We start from the raw sequence: 23,277 nt of genomic DNA on the forward strand, positions 1-23,277 counted from the left end.
TATAGAAGTGTCATGAGCATGCAAATGGCAAGAAAGAGAATATTGAGTACTATGGGATGTGAGAGAAGTGTCATCACTGTAATACTCCTCCTGAACGGTTACCTAGTTTACAGTCTTAGCAACCGTGCGATGACACTCTCCACTAAGACTGACCTACAGGAAGTACGGCACTGCCCAAAATAAATACGGGCGCTTCTTCTGCCAATGACAGGTGGGTCCGGCGATCCAGGGGTTCCCTCCTGTTAACCCAGGTGGACGACGAGCTACAGTACAGCACCGGGATAAGATAACGAGAAAAAAAGGGCGCGGGAACACGGAGGTGCACGTGACGCTCCCGTGCCGATCGCTCGTGCTCGCGTGCTGCTCCGGCCTCCGGGGCGAGAGCTCCAACTCCGACTCTCCGAGGCCGGGTCATGGGGTCATGCATGGCTGGGTTTGGGGCTCCGTTGGAACCAAAGCATTGACCTGTCCGCCTGTCAGAAGCGCTGCAGGTGACCACGGGGCGTGCTGGTGATTCTCCATGCTCCCTGCCGGTGCCGGTGCCGGTGCTCGTGCACTAGCACCAGTGGCAGTGAGTAGCGGCAGTCACTAAGGTAACAGCGACTTGATCACTTGAGGGTATGCCGTCAGATTGAAGCGCCGACCACAGGTGCAAAGTTCACACAAAAAAAAGAAAAAAAAACTTGCGTCTCGAGATAATTACGGCCTAGCAAAGGCCAAAACCCTTGGAGTGAGTAATCACCGTATTCTTGCTCGCCGGACAGTATCATTGCCAGTGTTGATTAGACACCCGCGTGTAGTACCTGAGACGATGCCACGATGCCATCCATGCAGTGCACGCTCCAAAATCCTCCCCGGATCGCGGCCGCTTCTGCTCGACGGACCCTGCGTCGCGAGGAATACGCCACCCCGGCTGCGAAGAAGGAACCGGGACGGAGGTCGAAGAGAACGACGCGGCAACCGCCGGAGGCATCGCGGAGATCGAGCCGGAGAGGCATCGGGCGACCTAACTAAAGATGGGCTAGGAAGACGTTGATCACGATGCTTCCGGGCGCGGTGCGTGTGCGAGGGTTCCGTCGGTCGTGTCGGAGGCGAGGCCTGATCCGACGACGGCGACGGCTCGCCTTGCGTGAGCGATTTCGACATCCGCTTTTTCTGCTGGTAAAGTACTGTACTTCAGACCGGGTTCAATTATGACCCGGGCCCGTGTTGTGATTAACGTCCGTTTAGATCGTCTAGAACTAAAGTTTAATCCAAACTAAATTTTAGGTGACTAAATATTATATAACTAATAACTTTAGTCCGTACCTATATTTAGGTGCGAAACTATTTGAAACACATAAATATGTGAAACTAAAATTTAGTTCAAATTAGGTAGGTTCTATAGACTAATAGGCTAAATTTTAGTTAGGATAAAAACTAAGGGGGTGTTTAGTTCCAAAAAAAAATCTACAGTACCTATCACATCGAATCTTCGGACACATACATAAAGCATTAAATACAGTTAAAAAATAACTAATTACACAGTTTAACTGATTAGGACGAGACAAATCTTTTAAACCTAATTAACCCATAATTAGATATTAATTACCAAATAACAATGAAATGTGCTATAATATCCAAAACCCAAACTTTTTCACCAACTAAACACCCTCTAAACTTTAGTCCAAAGTTGTCCACCTATTTGGATTATCGATCATAATGCTGGGATTTGGGATTGTGGACAGATCGCCTTGTCTGCCTAATGCTGGGCCTACCGGCACCTACTCGCGCCGGGAAGGAATGTGGAGTGGACGGCGACGGCGGATTTCAGGGAGGGTTCTTCGTTAACATCAGCGCGGTGCGACGTTTCTGTTGCGGGTGCAGCGGCTTGTGTACTCTGCGCCGCCGTGCACGGTGCAGCCAGCCTGTCCGGAAGGAGTAGCGTTCCTGTCGTGTCTCATATGCGGGGATCGTCCGGGAACAGATGGTCAAGATCTGATGTTTGGATTAAGGTCCGACGACCCTGAACCGGTGCCATGCATGAAATGCAAACTTCATTTAACGTGTGAAATTTGCAGTAACTCCACAGGAACTATACTGATACAATTCTTGTCAGGAAAAGGAGACTCTGAACTCCACCGGCGCCATGACATGCACCTCAGTTGACTCGATAACTCATCTGGATTCGATCCTAAGGGCATCCGCAATGAGGCTGAAATCGCTAGCTATTTGCCTACGTGGATGGAGAGAGAAAGAGAAAAGTTATGTTGCCAGCGACGAACTCGTCGCCTATCTTGCACGTTCCCCAACGAGCTCACAGTCACTGACTTCTCTTCCACTCCGGTCAGTACTGTCTTGCTGTGCATTATTTTTCTTTTTTAAATTTCTAATCGCTAGCGATTTCCAGCTCCTCGTTGCGGACGCCCTAATTTGATCTGACAACCTGAGCAATTTGGGCCAAGGACAGGAGCTATGCTATGCGGGACGGGGGCTCATCGCAGAGCAGGGTTGCTTCAATAGAAATGGGCCACATCGTATAGCCACAGGTTGCACCAACCAAAGCGAACCTGGTTGCGCCAGCATCTCGGTCGTGTGTGCGCCCCAGGACGCGCGCCCAAACCCCCGGCACCCCGCAACAGTGGCGACGCAGCTGCCTGGATCGATCGCCGAGATGCTCTGGTGGTGGGACCCCACGTGCGGCGGCCGCGTTGGCCACGGAGAGGGTGCCGATCCGCCGGGGAGCAGCGGCACGTTGCCTGCACACGAGCGTGACGTCGTCGAGCGTCTCTGCGGCGAGATCGCAGGCGCTTTTGCTTCAGACCCTACTAGCCCAGGCACTGTCGCCAGTGATGGCAGTGTTGTCTGGAGGTGGAGGAGGCACCCTGAAATAAAACCAGTCCTGCCTCGTCGCCATTGGCACCAAGCAAATTTAGGAGAGAATTTGAACTTGGTTTTGTTTCTGGTAGAGTTCGTTATGGCACTCAACGGTGGTCATGCATGGGTGGTGAAGACTGAAGAATGGTGGTGGTGGTAGCTGTGTGGACTGTCGTGGCTCCGGTGCCACCATGGCAAAAGGTTTCCTATGGGACGGCGGCACGAAAAGCTATTGAGAAACGTCCTTGTTGCCACGAGAACGAACGGTTGTTTTTGGTTCGGCGTACCAGTAGCGATGTGCACGTGCAGGGGCCCGGAATTTTTCGGTTTGTCCTCCAGATCAGTCCTGCAGCAAAAGGAAAAAAAGAGAGACAAACACAGGCTGACAGGCACGTAACCACAATTACAGCACTACGTACTGTGAGATACAGTACTGACGAGCAGTAAAATCCATCTGCCCACACGTTACGCACATTAAGTGAACTTGTCTAGCATTGATCTACAAACACTTTCTTACTGCGGCCAGGTAGAGTACGGCATGCTGCATTGCATGAGCAGCAGCCTGAGATGAGATGGCAGAGCTGTAGTGTTGCCTAGGATTATATTTTGTGTCGTCGGGGGAAAATTTAAGAAAAATAAAGAAAGATGCCCAAAAGAAATACTCTACCAAAGGCCCACAAAGCTCCCTCTCTCAAACTTTGGGCCCATCGCCCCCCAGTTTGGCCCATGCAAGGACCAATTTCGTCTCTCTTTCACTCTCGAGTCTCGACTATAGATGGCCATTCGGGCCGCCCGGCCCGGCCCGCGCCCGGGACCGCCTTGGCCCGTTTTTTTACGGGCCGTGCCTAGCCCGGCCTGATTGCTTCGCGGGCCGTGCCGTGCCTACCCACGGGCCCCCAGGCGGCCCAGGCACGAGCCCACGGGCCACTTTCGTGCCGGGCCGGCCTGAAAGGCCCGGTGCAGGCACCGTGCTCGTGCCTGCTGCCACCCGCCGACGCCGCGGCCGCCGCCCATCCATGCCCGCCGATGCTGCACCCACCGGCCATGCTCGCCGCCCCCGGCGCCCCGCAGGCCGAGCTTGGTGGCCCCGCCCGCCGCGCGGGATCTCGTGGAGCCGCCCGCCGCTCAGATCTGTGGAGGAGAGGAGTTTGGGGAGCGCCACCGGTGGAGGAGGAGAGGAGTTGGGGGAGCGGCGCCGGTCACAGGAAGGGGCAGAGCCGCAGAGGGAGGGGCGCCGGGGCGGAGGGAGGGAGCCGGTCAGGCAGTCACCAGTGCGAGGGAGGGAGGCGGCGGCTCGGTCAAGTGGAGCGGCTGAGCGGCGTCGGAGTCGGAGGTGGAGGAGAGGAGAGGAGAGGGAGCGGCGCTGGATGTAGAGATCTGGAGGAAAGGAGGGGTAGCCGGAAGCGGCACCGGCGGACGGCGGTGGAGGAGACGCAGAGGGAGTTGGGGGAGGGGGTGAGCGGGCGCTGCCGTGCTGGTGGAAAAATGAGGAGGAGAGGAGGGGGCGGAGGGAGGGAGGAGCCTGGCAGGCTGCGGGGCCGTGGTAAACGGGCCGCATCGGGCCTGCCTGCTATTCTCGTGCTGGGCCGTGCCTACCCACGGGCTGGGGTGGCGGCCCAAGCCCGGGCACGGTTCACGGGCCGGGCTAGCCCGGGCACGGTGGGAAACGGGCCGTGCCGTGCTTGGGCCGGGTCAACGGGCCACGGGCCGCATGGCCATCTATAGTCTCGACCAGGGTTTGTTTTACCGATAGCTGGATCAAATCATCGCCCACCGGTTACGCTATACAAACCGGTTTGACCGGTTACCGGAAAAAACCGACCAAATTCAAATTCCAAAAAAAAACGACAGTTAAACCGGTTTCTAGCGGTTAGCCGCCCGGTTAGGCCAGCTAACCACTCCGGTTTGAACGGTAACCGGTGATTTAAACAAAAAAACCGACGATTTTAAAGTGGTTCCCCGGTGTGAAATAAATGAAAATTTTGGCATGAGCTATGCACATATTAATGTAAAAGACCACACCAAAGCAACAATTTATAATCATGCATATAAATACAATAGTAATAAGCGTGCATACAAATACCATAGTTATAATCGTGCATACACTTTTACACATCAATAAAAGTTCAACGTACGAATGGGAAGACCCCCATTTGGGACGCGGTTTGGTATTCGGCGGTGGACATCACAGCGATACCTCGCACTCTAAGCAGCTCAGCCTTGTAGTGTTGCCAAATTTGGCCCGTCCACGCCGATGTTGTCTCCCATTCCTAACATTGTCTATCTGCATAAATGAACAACAAAAATATATCAATCACATAAATAAAATCCTAAATACACCTAAGTCATATACCTAAATCTTACCTAAATCCTAAAACAAATCATCTAATATTCTAAATCAACTCACAGGGTAAAAATAAATTGAGTTCATACCTTGTATAAAATCCTAAATACACCTAAGTCATACACCTAAATCTTACCTAAATCCTAAAACAAATCATCAAATATTTTAAATCAACTCATAGGGTAAAAAAATTCGAGTTCATACCTTGGGGCTGGCCGAGCCGGCTTACCGGAGCTTCCGCCCGGCTAGCCGCGCGCTCCGGGCGGCTGGCCGGCTCTGAGCGCCGGTCGCGCGGTGGGGGGAGGTAGATCCGCGACAGGGCCGGCTTACCGGAGCTACCGGCCGGCTAGCCGCGCGCTCCGGACGGCTGACCGGCTGCGAGCGTCGGTCGCAGCGTAGGGGCGGCGGAGGGGTCGCGCGGTGGGAGGGGGGCAGGTAGGGTTCTGGGTGCGGCGTGCGTTCTGGACTCTTCAATAGGTCGCCGGCGCATTCGGGTCAAAGTGGACTTTAATGGGCTAGCTCTTTTTTTTCTTTTTCTTTTTTAGTTGAACTTCACATGCCTGCAAAGTATACTAAATGAATGAATATTTAAAAAAATTGACACCATTAGATTCATTGTAACTTGAAGTATTTTTAAGAATTTTTTTAGAAATTTTTTATTTTTTAAAATTCAAATTTGAAGTTTTGAATTGGCCGGTTGCAGGTTTCAAACCGGCCGTACTGCAACCGTCCGGACCGGTTAGACCGGTAACCGCGCTTTGCGCACCGGTTCCGGTCGGGAAAAAAACCCTGGTCTCGATAGGGCGACTCTGCTGGAACCGGAGTCGGACTGGGGAGTTGAACTGAGCAGCAGGAGCCGCCACCGGAAAAATCCGCCGCGCCGCGCCGCCGATGGCCTCCGACTGCTCCCCGCCGGCGCCGGAGGCGTCGCCGCAGGGTCCTGGAGATAAGCTGGCGGTGTTCTGGCACGAGGGCATGCTGGCCCATGACGCCGGCCGCGGCGTCTTCGACTCAGGTCGCGACCCGGGCTTCCTGGACGTGCTCGACCAGCACCCGGAGAACGCCGACCGCGTTCGCAACATGGTCTCCATCCTCCGCCGCGGGCCCATCGCGCCCTTCCTCTCCTGGCACTCCGGCCGCCCCGCCCACGCCTCCGAGCTCCTCTCCTTCCACTCCCCAGGTCAATCCCCAAATCCCCTCACAGTCACAGACCTTCTTGTAGTCAATTCCACTGCATTATCGAATCATGATTGAATTAATCGCCAACCACCACGGTATATTCTCTAAAATCTTGTTGCGGTTGGCAGAATACATAGAGGAGCTCGTGCAGGCGAACGCCAACGGAGCCAAGAAGTTCTGCGAGGGCACGTTCCTGAACCCGGGCTCCTGGGGCGCTGCGCTTCTGGCGGCCGGAACCACGCTCTCCGCGGTGAAGCACATACTAGACGGGCACGGGAACCTGGCCTACGCGCTTGTCCGCCCCCCTGGCCATCATGCGCAGCCCGGTCGTGCAGATGGCTACTGCTTTCTGAACAATGCCGGGCTTGCTGTGCACCTGGCTCTGGATAGCGGGCGCTCAAAGGTTGCAGTCGTTGATATTGATGTGCACTATGGGAATGGTTCAGCAGAGGGATTCTATCGCACGGACAACGTGCTGACGATTTCGCTGCACATGAGGCATGGGTCATGGGGTCCATCGCATCCGCAGAGTGGCTCCGTCGATGAGATTGGTGAAGGCAAGGGGCTTGGGTACAATCTCAATATACCTTTGCCTAATGGAAGTGGAGATGCCGGGTATGAATATGCGATGAACGAGTTGGTTGTTCCAGCGATTGATAAGTTTCAGCCTCAACTTTTGGTTTTTGTGGTCGGTCAAGATTCTAGTGCGGTAAGTTTAGTTCACATTTGTGTTTTCCTTACTACATTACATGTTGCATCCATTAATCTTGTTGCAATTCCATGTATATGTGTAGTCTATCCATTACAATAGTAGTCAATTTTTCTAAGTAAAGATTATGTTAGCAACTAGTGGATATGGTTGTGGTTGACAAATAATGGCAACAGGTATATGATAAAGAGGAATAACTATCTTCATGCCAACTTGTGCTTACTGTTGTGATGCTGAATGTACATACAGGAAATATATCTGGCATAACTTCCTCCTATATGTGCATTTGGTGATTTTGTAGGTGCTATAGTTATATCATCAAGGAAATTTGAATGACATAAAAAAACCCTGCAATGTATATTTTTATAGGCTAAATAAATTTGGCTAGGTGCTCTTTATATTATAGAGAACATTGCTGCTTCATTTACTGTGTGGCAAATTTTACTGAAGTTGTTCATATTTGTCTCCACTGCTACACATCTTCTATTAGTCTCCTCTGTTTTGATTCCTAACATTAGCGATAACTCCCCAAATTGCTCTGGAGGCATTTGAGAATGACAAAGCAAGTGCACCTGTGCATCGTTAACTTATGACATTCACAGGCCCGAAGATGAGACACGTGTTCCATTCTGTTGTATGAAGATTCTTATGGGGTTAATTTTATTACACAGGCCCTAAGATGATGGGTGTCCCCCTATTTGTTATATGTGAGATTCTTGTAGGGCTGGTTTCACAGGAAAAACACAATCATGTATTTATGTGGTAAAATGCTGTGAGTTAGTTGTGTATGGTTAATCTGAACCAAGTCAAACTCTTGGTTTAACGATTACTACATAAACCCAGCTCTCAATTTTGATATGCTATTCTCGCATTTTTTTTTCTAGTGAAATCTGAAACAGTTTGCTTTAATCTTTTATTCTTTTTCCTAGTCGTAGTTATTTAATGAATTTCTTAAGTCAGATGTCGCTGGTTGCCCCTGTTGGATGAGACCTAATTTTACACTTCAACCTTGTTTTTGTTTATCAGAATATTATGCAATGCATTGGTGGTTATAATTGCACAAATCCTTAGAAATGAAGTTTCTTTTTACATGGCATGATGATGCTGTTTTAGCAACTTTCTTTTAAACTCTATGATACTCATAAACTACTACCTATTTATTTGACTATTTTGTGCAGTTTGATCCCAATGGAAGGCAGTGTTTGACCATGGAAGGCTATAGGAAAATTGGGCAAATAATGAGGGGCATGGCTAATCAGCATAGCAATGGGCAGATATTGATTGTCCAGGAAGGGGGTTACCACATCACATACTCAGCATATTGTCTGCACGCGACACTGGAAGGTGTTCTGGATCTGGAAGCCCCGCTGCTGGATGACCCGATCGCTTACTATCCAGAGGATGAGAGATACACTATGAAAGTTGTTGACATGATAAAGAATTCCTGGAAAGATTCCGTCCCTTTCCTGAAGGACATCTAACAAGCACGTTTTAGTCCCCCTCGACTTCAAATGATATTGCACATTGTTTTGTACATTTATATAGGCTTTCTATTTAAGAACCCCCCATTCCGATGCAGTGCTGTACACCATGGCATGCCAAGTTCAGTGTTGTACTGCTGTTTGCTGCTGCTGCTGCTGCTGCTGTTCAGTTTCAGAACATCAGGATCTTGCTAGCCTGTTGATAAACAGCCAATCATTTCCCTGAAAGCTCTTGTGGTGGCAGTAGAAGGCACGCGGTGCTTGAGACTGACAGTTGGCCATGCCGCCGTGGTCCCAGTGGCCAAATCTTGATTGGCTAGTCCAAGTAAAAAGTGTGCATGGAAGCACAAATCTTGATTACCAGAATCGGAATGTGCTTTTCAATCTGGCTGAGCTGATGGTCCAAATCGGCGCATGCCAAGGCCAGCCAATTCCAGTGCATGAAGCATCTATATCTGTTATTCTGTTGGAAGGAAGAGCTCAACCTTTTTTTTGAGAAGAAGAGCTCAACCTTTGGTGTAAAAAAGAACCGGATCCTTTCTGGAAACGACCAGCTGGAAGGAACGGACCTCCTTGTTTGGCTGGTGGTGGCCGACGTCTTCCTCGCCGCAGCGCATCAGATTCCACCAGGACTGCATGTGCTTCGCTTTCTTTTTTACGTCTGCCGGAGTCAATCCCAGTCTATCATCGGTCCCGGTGTTTGCAGTGATTTTTTATGTGGTGATGGTGTTGTGAATCCTTGTTGGATGTGGAGCATAGCTGCTCTTTTTTTGGAGGGAACTACACGACTTTTTTTTTTTTGCTGCTTCGAGACGAGTGACGAGGTGAGAATCATTGGAGTCTTTAGTTGGCGAATTTTTTTGGGATTTGCTACTGTAGCACTTTTGTTTTTATTTGGTAATTAGTGTTTAATTTTAAACTAATTAGACTTAAAAGATTCGTCTCATCATTTACAGTTAAACTGTATAATTAGTTATTTTTTTAAACTATAATTAATATTCCATGTATGTGTTCAAAAATTCGATTTGACGGAGAATCTTAAAATTTTTTGAAAACTAAACAGGGCCGCAATCCGTTTCGCTGAACCGCTGCTCCGTGCTGTTCGTGCACGTGCCCTCCCGCATTGGTATCTGGCGGCGTGCTCCTCCTCGGCTGCCCGTGCCGCCGCGACGGACGATGCAGGCAGGTTATGCAACGGAACCCCACTCGAACGAAACGCGTTTTCGCCGCGGCTCCTGCCTGCCGACAGCGCTTGTGCTGCCGACCCGACCGGCGAGCCAGCGACCATCAATCAGTTGGGAAACCTTCGTCGTTAAGTCTTCGGCATGTCCTACCCGTAGTCAATGAGCAAGATAATCATTGTCAGCGTGGATGATCCAGTTTGGCTCAAACATCGTTTTTGTTAGGAATACCACTCGAATGAGAGTGCTATTTTTTTGGGGGAAAAAAACTTGTGACAAGTTTGCAGAAACCATTCAAGCGGCGCCAAATTTGCAACGAACTACTAAATTTTTAAGCACGGTCAGTCCGCAGGCGAACAATACGGGTCTCAACGCAAAACTCCACAAGAACTTCCTCGACCTTGACCAGCCAGAGCCAGCAGCAGTTACGGGTGTCGCGTACGGCGTCGTCTCGCGCATCCTACGGCCACCCGCTATCCCCTTTTTGTCCTTTACTCAAAAGCGCAAGCCACCTCCTCGCTTCCGTCCCTTTCCATCCACTCTGCTCTCCTCTCTCCCTCTACGCCGCCTCCGCTCGCCGTCCCAAATCAGCGGCTCACCGGCCGCAGCAGGCTCCCGTCTCCATGGGTCTCCTCTCCAACAGGTTATTCCTCACACTCCTTCCTTCTCTGTTTTTTTTGTTCTTAGATTCATTTGGTCAGTCTGATCTCTGCAGTGCGCGGTTAGCACCCCCCCCCCCCCTTTTGAGAAATTTTTCCTCGTCTTTGAATAGGATTGGGAAGGAGAGCCTCAAGGCGGGGGATCACATCTACTCATGGAGGGCCGCCTGGGTCTACGCGCATCACGGTGCGGTGATTCGTCTCGTATTGCTCGCTCCGTTGTGTTTAAACTTGGATTGGATGATTGGATCAGATTGATTTGGCTAGGTTTTGGACCCCTTAAATTTGCGAAATGGGTGGCTGAATGTTATGCTTCAACCTCATGTTTTTAATAATGATTAAACTAGTTCATGTGTGTGTATCTCATTACCGATTTTGGGCATTTTGGGTTAGCAGGGGACCCATTTGAACTGATTGCCTCTGAAAATATTGTTCGGAATAGGGTCCTTTAGCATCTTGGGGCTGGGATTGATTCGCTAAATATCCTGCACACCAGAACCATTTTGTGAGCTATCCACATGTCGTTGGCTTGTGCATCAAATCAGCATAGATGATTTCGGGATACTGTCCATGAATTGTTGTACCATCCTCCAAAATTTGAAGCCCGAGGTTAAAATGCTAGTACTTTAGACAAAACAGAAGAGATGAAATCCCGTGGAAATGTTTGCCTTCCAAAGGGGGGCTAAGTTTGCTGCAGTTGTTTGCTTTTCTTGTTTTCCTTATTTTTGTTTACCATTTCCTAAAATTCTTGAGGAGTTGAATGGACTAAACTGGAAATTTTAGGCGAGTAGAATAGTTTTAAAAGTGCATCAATAAAATAAGATTCTCGAATTTTTTGATATTACTCAAACTAAAAGTTTTTGAATATTTACACAAAATGGTGTATCCATGCACTGGAACTGAACATCTTGGATTGACTTGATAATAGATGAGACGCTTTGATTAGTGTGGCTGCAAGATCAGGTCATTCAGTTCCATCATACAAACTGCATACGCCATTAGATTACTTTTTCCCTCAAAGCGTTTGGAGAGCTGCCCTTTATTATGTTAAGACAGAATAAATGATCTGATTACAATCAAGGAAAAAGAAACAAGGACCACATGGCCCTGGCTAAATAGAAAATGTAGCCCCAAAACCTAAAGGAATAACCACAACCGGGGGTTATAAAACAACTTTCAGTGCTTTGTCCAATGGATAAATGTACTGGATTTAATTGACCACCATTTGAGATGTATGACTTGGCTCAAAAGAAATTGCCACAACAGTTATTCTCAAAAGAAATTGCTACAACAGATTATGTATCTTGCTATAGTAACAGTCTTGTTGTGACTTTGTAGGAAATGGTCTGAGTATTTTATTGGGAAAATTTCTTATGCACCATGAAATGTTCATATTATCCATTATATGCCACTCATTGTGTCACTGACATGTCGATCTTAACACTGAACGCAAACCTATCAGTGACGTATAGAGGCATTTTTCAATGCATACAATCCTTTTTTGTTTGAGGTATCATTCGCAGTAAATTTTTGCAGAGTTAACCATACTTTTCTCACAGGAATATTTGTGGGTGATGATAAGGTGATTCATTTTACAAGAGGAAGGGACCAGGAGGTTGGAACAGGAACTGTCATTGATATTCTTCTTGTGAGTTCTGCACCTAAACGAAGCGACACGCCATGTCCGGTATGCACCAACGAAGACAATGAAACCAGCACGGAGACAAATGGTGTGGTGTCCTCTTGCCTCAACTGCTTCCTGGCTGGGGGTGCTCTCTACCGTTTTGAGTACGCAGTCAACCCAGCTCTCTTCCTTGCCAAAGCGCGAGGTGGAACGTGCACACTCGCTACCTCTGATCCTGACGAGGCAGTGATCCGCCGTGCCAAATACTTGCTGAGTAATGGTTTCAGGTGCTACAACCTATTCAAGAGCAACTGCGAGGACTTCGCAATATACTGCAAGACTGGCCTCCTTGTGGTGGAGCGGGGTGTTGTTGGGCAGAGCGGGCAGGCTATCTCAATCATTGGTGGACCTCTCGCTGCGGTGATCTCAACACCGTTCCGCCTGGTGACCACAAACATCTATGGAATGGCGGTGATAGCCGTCGGGGTGTACTGTGCCAGCAGGTACACGGCTGACATTGGCAACCGTCATGATGTGGTGAAAGTGGAAGTCGAGGACCTGACAGCAGGACTGGCCAGCAGCAGGATCCGTGCGGTGGAGAACCAGCTGGTGGTCCCATCAGAAAGCCCGGCTGCCTAAAATGCAGCACTGCTTCTGTAACATCTGCAAGATTTACATCGGCCGAGACCTTCACTGCTGCTAAGTGTATGAATTGTTTGTTCATTGTGGTTAAAAATCTTCCGAAACTCTGTTGAAGTGAGGTTTCCGTTCGGAAATGTCTGTATGAGTATGGTGTATGGCTTGTCCAGTGTTGTGTATCAAGATAAAAATTACTGTTGTGTGTCTTGTCGTAATATCGAACTTGGTTTCTAAAGAACCGTGTTTATATGACAGCTTGGAGAGGTCCTTTCTGCTGTCAGTGGATACTTAGATTTTTCTCATAAACCGTGTTTTCTAAAGAACCGTGTTTATATGACAGCTTGGAGAGGTCCTTTCTGCTGTCAGTGGATACTTAAATTTTTCTCATAAGAAGAGGATCTGAGTACCTTGGACACTCCATTCTGATGGTAGCTCATAGCCTGAAACATTTGTACGTAATGGCAACAAAATTTATCTGCTGATATAATTTTCTTATCCAGCCGCAAATAAACTTGGCTGTGTAGCCTGTATGTAACATGTGGAATAACTCGCAAAACAAAAAACATATGAAGTAAGAATGTTGGCGTTTCCTGGACTATGGGCCAATGCTATCGTCTTAGCTGGATGCCCGCGGATACAAGGCCAAGTGCTTCATGGATTTTGGATTTTCCATTTTCGGCCATTCCACGGGTATAATTTTTGCAATTTAGTTCTTTTTTAAAAGTTTTTTTTTCATTTAGACCCGGCGGAAAGATTTGCAAAACTGAACGCTCGATACGGCATCAAAGGTCACGGCGCTGAGGGTCAACTTCATGGCGCCGTTATTACCCACGTCGACACGATGAATCAGGCTACCGTAATCTTCCTCTGAGTCTTTCTCTAGAGTCCTATATTCGTCCTCTAGGATCCCATATTCATCTTCTAGGGTTTCATATTCATCCTCTAGAGTCCTATATTCGTCTTCTAGGATTTCATATTTGCCGTCTCCCTCTCGGGTCCTATGTTCATTCTCTATGCTCTCATATTCATCCTCTAAGTCTTCCTCTCGAGTCCTATACTCTTCCTCTCGAGTCCGATATTCTTCCTCTAGGGTCCTATATCTAAATTTCACAATTCTTGAACCCTTTTTATCTTTTCTGTATCATGGATCATCAAAATAAGCAAAAATAGCATTTCTACGTAAAACACCCATAAAGGGTATTTCAATTCCAAACAGGATATTAGCTCTTTCTCTTGTTCTTGATGATATAAAGGAATTAGTCAAACTTTTTTCCTTTTTTTCTTGTTAAATAATGCCAAATCAAATAAAAAAATATTCAAAAATCCAAAACTAAAAAAGAAATAAATTAGTTAATTCAATAAAAAAGAAAAGGGGACTAGTGAATTCGGTGCCAAACATCACGGCGCCGTCATGAAAGGACGCGGCGCCTGAGCATGTGGCGCCGTACGTTTGGACTCGGCGCCACAACCTGTGGCAGCTAATGAGCGTGGCGTCGTGCCCCAAGACATATGCCCCCTGCACGAATGTAACACCCTAGGTGTTTAAATTGCTAAACTAGAATCATTAGCATAACATCATGCATGAAGAACCCAAAAATTTTTAAATAAATGCATCATCGGCCAGGTGGCCGATGGCCACCGCGCCATGCCCACCCAATGGCCGGTCGTGCTCGCCCGACCAGCTGCCTGAGCCCCTCTCCTCCTCTGCACGCTGCACGCTCGCCCGATCCCCTCTCTGCTCCGCCCGCATGCGTCGCTGGCACACCGCCTCGACGGCCAACTGCGACGCCGCCAGCCTACCATGCTCGGCCGCTGCCCAGCTCACCCAACCCTAGCGCACGTGATCCTCCCCTCCCACTCCATGATCTTGCCTGCCCATGGAACGACGCCCACGTGGCCATGGCTACCTGCACGCCGCTCCGGCGGCCAATGGCCCGTGTGCACCCTCCCCCCATTGTTGCGCCCTGTCCACCACCCCGAGCATCCAATGAGTAGCGGTACCTCGCCTCGACCCCACCTCACCTCTCCTCCCTCTCTGTCGCTTATAAAAGGCCGAACTTGGCCCTGCTCGCGCGCTCAGAGCTCGCCGCTGCACGCCATTGCCGCTGACGGGCGCACCTCACCGTGGAACCCACCCCTCCGATCATCCACTGCCCGAACCGACCCCCTAGCTAGCTTCCCCACCTTCCACTGGTACTCTCCGGCTAGCCCTGACCCCTCCTCCCTCACCGGAGCATCACCGGCGCTGAGCTCCCCTACCGTCGCGCTCTGCTCCACGCCAACCGGCCGTCTCCGACCGTCTCCACCCCTACCAAGACCACCCATAGGTGCGCCTCAGCCCCCTAGTGCTTCCTCGCCCCCTGGCCCTCGCTCACCGGCCGGCCAGTGCATCCCCGCCACCAAATCCGGCCAAGGGCCACATTGCAACAATTTTAATTTCTCTAGGGTCCCCAGTGCAAAACTCCAGGGACCTATCTGCGAGTCCTTATTTTCCCTTTTGTTTTCAAAAGCTGTGAACTTGTAAATTGTAGATAAAATCATAGAAAAATTATAAAAATACAACTTAAATGTTTTGGAATCATTGCAACTATCTCTACACCTTTATTTACATGCCCATGTTCAATTTTTGCATATTTTTAGCTCTATAATAAAAACTAGTTTAATAAGCCATTAATTATATCTCATATTCTAGGCATGAACTGGTAGTGATTTTTGGACTGTGGCTTAGATTTTAGGAGCTCGGTTCTGTGTAAAAGTTTCAAGACCATGTCACCAATGTAGCTATAGTTCGTGTTTAGACCTTGTTCTAGGCCATGTTTAGATAGATTTATTTGATTCTACAATGATTCATGAAGTAGAACTTTAAAAGTGTTGTTATATTTCTGCCTAGATTGTGTAGAAAAATTTTAGAACTTTTTACTTCAGTGGAACTTTCTCAAGTCGTTTTTTCCATGAGTAAATGCATTAAATCAAGATAATTAGTTTATGTAAATAGAAAATGTTGATATTTTTACCAGAAGTTTTCTTGGAGTGTATGACCATGCTGGCAAAATATGAGGCGTGAAAACTTAGTGGAACTGTCGGTAGAAATGAATCGTGATTTATGCGGATATATATAATCTTATTTTTCATGCTCTGTACACTGATCAATAAAATCTAATAAATTCATTGTAGACTCAACATAAGTTTAGGAGTAGTCAGTAAAAAATTTAGCACCATTACTTTCATGTTTTGTTCTATATAAATGAATCTTGATCTTAGTAGTAGCTGTGTAATGTGTTTTTCTTAATTAATCTGCTACATACAAAGGGCTGAAATTTTTACAGTAAGATTACCACTTAGAGTTGTATACTGTTTAAAAATTTCAACACCAGAATCACTGTATAACTCTAGTTATAACAAGTACATGTTTATTCTATTGTTAATTAAGAAAAATGATATTTCTACATATTGATAAAAGATAAAACAACCCTACAGTTGCTTTATGAACTAAGTTATGTTAATAACTACTCTATAAACGATTGCCTAGAAAATCTTAGTAGAGTTCTTTCATGAATATAAGTTGAGTTTTGTTGGATTAGAACTTTATAGTGAAGTAATCAATAAATCTTTACCACATACCGAGAATATGGTAATCAATAAGTTTAAGTACTTGATTGGACCGGGGCGTAGAACATACTCCCCACCGTCTTGACTTCGTTCCCTCTATCTATTTACCAGTGTGCATATTGTAATTGATGCAGAATGTTTTTTGAATTTTTGCTGGGATATGTCTCCCTCTTTAGCTTTCATTATTTTCTTAGCATACCCCTTAGGTTGAAATGGTTGTTTCTAGCTTACGTGTGGGATCCCTTTTTCTTCCGACTCTACTTTACAACGGGCCTACTAGAAAAGACAATTTCACAATGAGCTGCTTTCCTGTTTTGTGACAAAATTGCAATAGTATTTTTTTCTGTCAGTGAGTTTTTCTATATCTCGATTTTTCTTACCATCTATCTTTTTTGTGGAAGAAGAGGAGTAGCATAATTTTTTAGGATTGAGAAGGAGTAATATTGACAGTCCAACTTCTCTCAGCTGACTTTTGATGTGGCTTCATATGCTCCACCAGTGCCTAATGCCCCTGTTATTCACCATGAGCTGCACTGCACTAGTGTCGTAACACTCTTCTCTTCAATCCATCGCATTTGTGACAAGCACGCACGTTTGGCTTTCTACAAAATTAGCACGCACGTTTCTCGAAAAAAGAATCTCGCATGCATGAAGTACTAAATGAAATCTATTTGCAAAATTTTTTTAGAAATGTGTGTAACTTTTCGCGACGAATCTAATGACGGTAAGTAATCGATGATTTGCTACAGCGGTGCTACAGTAACCATTCTCTAATCGCGCGGTTAGATGTCTTATTAGATTCTTCAGGGTCACTAGCGCGGGGTTCTAGAGTTGGTTTTGTAAACTGACTTTGTTTGATACCGTAATTAGCGGTCAAAATATCACTATTTATTAGCATGCTACAAAACTAGCTCGAACCAAACAGGCCAATGTCAATGACTCGACTCAGCAAGCGAGGATAGGGCTCTTGTCAATTTTTTTTGTTCGGGAAAAGGAAATCTTAAATGAGTCATGTTTTCTTGTTTTGGGGGAGAAAAAGACGGCTAAAATGTCCGAGTGAAGACGGGATGTTTAGGACAGCCTTAGTGGCGAGTCGAATCCTCGAGAAGAGAGCGCCACGTAGGCAAAAAAATAGAAATCCACTCCTGCGCCACAATAGTTATGGCCCCACGTAAAACAAAAAGAAATCACAAACTCTGCTTCCTCCACCCATTCCTCCACGAACTCGGACCCGTTCATTTCCCAGAAAATTTTCTATAGTAATCATCACATCGAATTTTCAAACACATGCATGGAGCATTAAAGATAGTTAAAAAAAATAATTAATTACACAGTCTAACTGATTAGTACGAGATGATTTTTTTAAACCTAATTAGTTTATGATTGAACATTATTTATCAAATAACAACAAACCATGCTTCCATGACTTTTCATCCCAAAATCATTAACTCAACGGGGCCTCATCCCCTCGCGAGCAGACCATGGCTTCCATCGAGCTAGCCTTCGCCGCATCGGAGATCCGGGAGCCGATGCGCAGGCGGCGGCGGAGGCCCGAGCGAGCGCGGTGGCGGAGGCTCGAGCGAGCACGGCAACGAGGACGCCGGCGAGCGCGGCGGCCGAGGCTCACGGGAGCCCGGCGTCGAGCAAGGAGATGAGGAGGCCGGCGAGCATGGTGATGGAGGCTTGGGCGAGCATAGCGACGAGAAGGCCGGCAAGCGGCGTCAGAGGCTCGAGCAAGCTCGGCGACGAGGAGGTTGGCGAGCGCGGCAAGCGGTGAGCTCGACCGGCAAGCGGTGCGCCGACCACGGCAGGCAGTGAGCACGGTGGCGCGGCTGCGAAGGTTCCGGCGAACGTTGTGGCGAGCGTGGTTGCCGCCACCAGCGAGCGCGTCCGCGGAGGCTCCGGCAAGAGCGGCGGTAGGGAAGCAGGTCTGCAGCGCAGATGAAGCAGAGGCCGGGCCGGGCGTGCGTGCCAAATCATTTTTTATTCTTCAAGAGTCGACTCTCAACTATGCATCGAATCTTCTCTCTCCTCCATGAGTCGGGTCCTCCAGTGGTGATGCATCGGTTTGGGCATGCCATGTGGGACCATGGTTCGGTCACTAGAGAAGCTCTTAGAGCAATTTCAACAAATTATTTTTTTTTTCTTTCTCATCTTATAAAAAATTTCTCATCACAATTTTAGTTTATTTGAAAGATGTGCTCTAGCAGATTGATTTTCTCTTTCCCCTTTAATTCATGAGTGGCCAAGATCTTCTTATGTATGTGGATCTTGTAGTTAGGAAAGATAGATAGAAAAGGAGAATGTGGAATTCCTCTTTGAAAAGAGGAGAGGAAAGGGAAATAAAGGGGAAAAGGGAAAGAGAAAAAAAAAGGAAAAATCAATTTATTGGAGCTAAATTTTTTCTCCTAAATCTCTTTTATAGTTAAAAAGTGAAAAGGAAAAAGAGAAAAATCAATCTGTTGAAGTTGCTTTTGGCCATCTTCGATGACCGAATCTTCATCTGACATGGCACCGGAAGGAGTCGATGCAACGATTGGAGAATACGAATCCTGAAAGAGAGAGAAAGAAGTCGACTCCTCGCCGATTAAAAAAAATGGACATGGGAGCCGGAGTTACGGTGGTAGCAGCTGATTGGGTGGGCAACGTTTGTTTATACTGCATGCACTGTTTTTTATCTGCTCTCGTAGTTTATTAAGGCTCTGTTTGGTTTGTGCAGTAGCACACTTAGCACAAACTTTAACTAATAATTAGATATACTAAATAAAAACAGTTTACAAAACTAATTTCATAATCCCCTGCGCTACTTCGCGAGATGAATCTAATGAGGCCTTCGACCGCACGATTAGATATTGGTACTGTAGTATTACTGTAGTCAATCATCAATTAATTACCGTAATTAGATTCGTCGTGAAAAATTACACCCATCCGTGAAGAGATTTTACAAATAAATTTCGTTTAGTACTTCATACACATAAGATTCTTTTTATAACGTGAGTAGCGTGGATAAACCAAACAGGGTCTAACCACCATTTTGATCTGATGTGACTCGTGGGACCCACAAATTGTCAGGAACCGATTCAAACCGCTTATTAAGGATATTAAATAAAGACAATTTACAAAACCAACTCTAGAACCCCTGCGTTAGGAACCCTGACTAATCTAATGAGACGTTTGACCGCGCGATTTGAGGATGGTTACTGTAGTATCATTATAAGTAATCATCGATTAATTAAGCCCATTAGATTCATCGCGAAAAATTACATCTATCCCTAAAGAGATTTTGTAAATAAACTTCATTCTGGGCTTATGCTGGGAAGATTTCACCCGTTCTAAACTATAGAACGGAACCAAACAGAGCCCAGGACGGACAAGATCACAAGACTCTGAATAGTAGCGACGAAAGGCCAGTGGGCCATGTGGACGGAACCATACGGCCACGAATTAAAATAGGAATATCAGCCTAGTAATCACCCTTCCTCGGTCGGGCAACCAGCTCAACTTCTTCATCGGCTGCATCGCATCTCCACCAACCAACAGGTAAGAACTTGCATCTCCTCGCCCTCTTCCTTCCCCTGTCGTGACCCTGAGTCTCTGCCAGCCGGCGAAGACGATGGCCGTGGTAGTAGCTAGCTTCAGTTTTGCCCGTATACAGTTCTTGAGACATGTTAGAAATGGCGGCAGTTTGATGGGAGATGGGACATGTTTGGAACACACAACTTCCGCGTGAATCTAGTAGAAACGTGTTTATAATCCAATAATCTCCATAGGATTATACTGAAAGAAAGAAAGAAAAATTCTCGCATTGCAAACGGAAATGGGAGCTATCAGTACTGGCGCTCTGCTCATCTCGCCTAACCATTTGGCTTATCTTGTGATCTTGCTGCAGAGAGGAGCAAGATCGAAGCGTCTTTGATCATTCGGTTATGTCCGCCACAAGAGCCGGCGGCGGCGTGGGAGGCTACGACCGCCAGCGGGAGCTGCAGGCGTTCGTCGACACCAAGGCCGGCGTGAAGGGCCTCGTGGACGCGGGCGTCACGGCCGTCCCCGCCATCTTCCACCACGCGCCGGACTCCCTCCCTGTGCTGCAGCAGGCGGCGGCCGACGGCGATACCGTGGCCGCGACCATCCCGGTGATCGACCTGTCGTGCGCGCGGCGGGAGGAGGTGGTCCGCGCGGTGAAGGCGGCGGCGGAGACGGTGGGGTTCTTCCTGGTGGTCAACCACGGCGTGCCGGGTGGGCTCCTCGCCGAGACGTTGGCCGCAGTGCGGCGGTTCAACGAGGCGCCCGCGGAGGCGAAGCGCCCCTACTACTTCAGGGGCAACGCCCGCAAGGTGACTTTCAACTCCAACTTCGACCTGTTCCAGGCGCCGGCCGCCAACTGGCGCGACACCCTCTTCTGCGACGTGGCGCCGGAGCCGCCGCGGCCGGAGGAGCTGCCGGAGCCCGTCAGGCACGTGATGGTGGAGTTCAGCGGCGCGGCGCGGGAGCTGGCGGAGCGGCTGCTGGAGCTCCTGTCGGAGGCCCTCGGCCTGGCCCGCGACCACCTGAGGGAGATGGGCTGCGCGGAGGGCGTCGGCGTGGCGAGCAACTACTACCCGCCGTGCCCGGAGCCGCACCTCACCCTCGGGACCAGCAGGCACACCGACGCGTCTTTCCTCACCGTGCTCGTCCAGGACGGCATGGGCGGCCTCCAGGTGCTCGTTGACGGCGGCGGCGGCCGCCGGGGCTGGCTGGACGTGCCTCCCATGCCCGGCGCTCTCGTCATCAACATCGGCGACCTTCTTCAGGCATCCTCTCGATCGCTCTTCATCATCTCTCTCAGTTGATTTGCCTACAAATCGTTTTGCTCCTTCCTTCCGGTCTTATTTGCTCCCGTTCTCGAGCACATCATTGCAGCTTGTAAGCAACGGCAAGTTCAGGAGTGTGGAGCACCGGGTTTTGGCGAACAAGAGCACGGCGAGGGTTTCGGTGGCGGCATTCTGCAGCGCAGACGTGATAAGGTCGACGAGGGTGTACGGCCCCATCGGCGATCCACCGCTTTACAGGAGCATCACCATTCACGAGTACCTCGCGCACTTCCTCAAGAAAGGCCTGGATGGTCAGCTTGGTCGCCATACGCTGGACCGCTTTCTGCTGCGGCAGCCGGCTCCTGCTGCTACGTAGATTGCAGATGTAGTGCACGCCGCGGTCACTTCTCAAATGAAATTTCGAGAGGCTTCGTGCATCAAAAAAAGGGTCCACTAAATAAATGAGGAATTCAACATGGAGGAACACGATTCCAATTATGAACTATAAAATATATTGATGTTGTTTGTCATCAGTTTCATTTTAGTGGCAAGATTTTCTTCTCTTCCGCGTAAGAGCATCTCCAACAGGCTCGCTATCTGTATTTGGATCGGAGGCTCATAATCTACCTCCGCTCGCAATTCCGCTCGAAATCCACCCCCACCCCTCGCTAGGCATATTTGCCAAGGCCTCGCACTTGCAGTCTCGGCCTCCCCCTCCCGCAGAGGATCCTTTCCCGCGCTGCTCGCCCCCTTCCGCCGACGCACCGTCGAGGCCCTCAGCTCCACCCCCTGCCCCGCCCGCGCACCGTCGAGCCGGCGCAGCTCCTGCTGGCGGCACCGTCGAGCCTGTGCCCCCTCCGCGCGGGGCTAGGTGTTGCGCGGGTGTGTGTCTCCCTTAAATTTTGGTGCCATGGCTGCTGGACTTCGGCTGGGAGGTAGAGGAGAGGGGAGCCGGTGCTGCTCTACTGGCTGTGGAGGAAAGCAGAGGGGGAGGGGAGCTGGACTGCCGCCGCCGCCGCCGGTATGGATAGAGAAGAGGAAGAGGGTGGCGGCGTCGGCTGCCGGTGGTGAGGGAGAAGGTGGAGGTGCTATGGCTGCGGGGGAGAGGAGCCGAGGTGGAGGTGAGCTCGGTGGATTTGAGGAAGAATGATTTGGCTAGTCTGTTGGAGTTAAATATGGAGAGTGAATCATTACTAAATGAGAATATGGAGAATGAGATTTGGCTAGGCTCTTAGAAATGCTCAGTAAACCACTGGTTAGAGGTACTTCATTCTGCTGGAGTCTGAAACGTATCCACCTGTTGCACAATATTTTGTGGATGAATACTGCTTATGAAGATCTGAGGCTGCTTCTCCTGCTGAATAAATCAAAAATTGAAGGTTCTGGTACACAGCTCAAGCGAGCCCCAATTTTTGTAAGGCCTGGCTAGCTTCAAACTAGACTGACATCTGAAGCACGAGTTGACCAGAGCCATGCTCTGTTCACCGCGGTTGTCATCAAGATCAAATACTGTCAGATTATGTAGGGAACGAGTATACCTGGCAGTTCTGAGTTGCAGGTGATTGCAGGTACGCCACGTCCCAGAGAAACGTGAGGAGGATCAAGGCGAGGATGAGCGGCGTGGCCAGCATCTTGAAGAGGTTGAGCCAGGGCATGCGCGAGAGCAGCAGCTTCTGGCAGGGGATGGGGCGCGGGCCCAGCAGCACGCCGAGGAGCCCCTTCAGCCCGAGCCGCTCCCATATGGGCCTCGCCAGAACCACGGGGCCGCCAGGTCGTGCCCGGGTGCACGAAGACCACGGACACGCACGCCATGGCGCACACGGCGGCGTCCAGGCTTCCGGCCGCTCCCGGTGGGCTGAGCGTCAGGTGCACGCCGAAGGCGAAGGTGGCGATGACGAGCAGGACGCCGACGTGGAGCAGGTTGGAGGACCAGACGTGGTAGCGGCTGCGGTACCTGGGGTGCACGGTGAGCCCCGCGTACATGAGCAGGCACGTCGCCACCGTCGAGCACATGAACGCCAGGGCGTCGCACAGGACGAAGGCCCGGAACGCCGGCCTCTCCGCGGCGGCGGGCACGGTGAAGGGCGCCCCGAACGTCACCGTCGCGATCAGCACGGACCCGATGGCGCGGTTCTGCGTCAGGCTGGTGTACTTGCTGAGCTCCCTCTCGGAGCCACCGGCGCGCTTGTCCAGGCACTTGTCCCAC

General features: G+C 49.3%; 3 protein-coding genes across 4 annotated transcripts; all 3 read left to right on the forward strand.

Moving 5' to 3' along the window:
* Nucleotides 1–6,013: 6,013 nt before the first annotated feature.
* On the forward strand, nucleotides 6,014–9,307 carry LOC120665343 (histone deacetylase 8). Its single transcript, XM_039944886.1, has 3 exons — nucleotides 6,014–6,380; nucleotides 6,508–7,088; nucleotides 8,267–9,307. The coding sequence occupies exons 1-3, from the start codon at nucleotides 6,092–6,094 to the stop codon at nucleotides 8,567–8,569; spliced, it is 1,173 nt and encodes a 390-aa protein (XP_039800820.1). The 5' UTR covers nucleotides 6,014–6,091; the 3' UTR covers nucleotides 8,570–9,307.
* Nucleotides 9,308–10,184: 877 nt separating this feature from the next.
* Nucleotides 10,185–12,959, forward strand: LOC120665344 (protein LEAD-SENSITIVE 1-like). The gene is made up of 3 exons (XM_039944887.1): nucleotides 10,185–10,393; nucleotides 10,523–10,596; nucleotides 11,969–12,959. Exons 1-3 carry the CDS (start codon nucleotides 10,374–10,376, stop codon nucleotides 12,670–12,672), a joined length of 798 nt encoding a protein of 265 aa, XP_039800821.1. The 5' UTR covers nucleotides 10,185–10,373; the 3' UTR covers nucleotides 12,673–12,959.
* Nucleotides 12,960–19,674: 6,715 nt separating this feature from the next.
* On the forward strand, nucleotides 19,675–21,615 carry LOC120665345 (DIBOA-glucoside dioxygenase BX6-like). Of its 2 annotated transcripts, none has more exons than XM_039944888.1 (3): nucleotides 19,675–19,821; nucleotides 20,171–21,071; nucleotides 21,181–21,615. In XM_039944888.1, exons 2-3 carry the CDS (start codon nucleotides 20,208–20,210, stop codon nucleotides 21,445–21,447), a joined length of 1,131 nt encoding a protein of 376 aa, XP_039800822.1. In that variant the 5' UTR covers nucleotides 19,675–19,821; nucleotides 20,171–20,207; the 3' UTR covers nucleotides 21,448–21,615. The 2 variants fall into 2 exon arrangements, with proteins under 2 accessions (XP_039800822.1, XP_039800824.1); XM_039944890.1 differs by lacking the exon at nucleotides 19,675–19,821 and adding an exon at nucleotides 19,825–19,903.
* Nucleotides 21,616–23,277: the final 1,662 nt, after the last annotated feature.

This window comes from Panicum virgatum, chromosome 3N (assembly GCF_016808335.1).
Source record: "Panicum virgatum strain AP13 chromosome 3N, P.virgatum_v5, whole genome shotgun sequence".
In the NCBI taxonomy this organism is placed as follows: Eukaryota; Viridiplantae; Streptophyta; class Magnoliopsida; order Poales; family Poaceae; genus Panicum; species Panicum virgatum.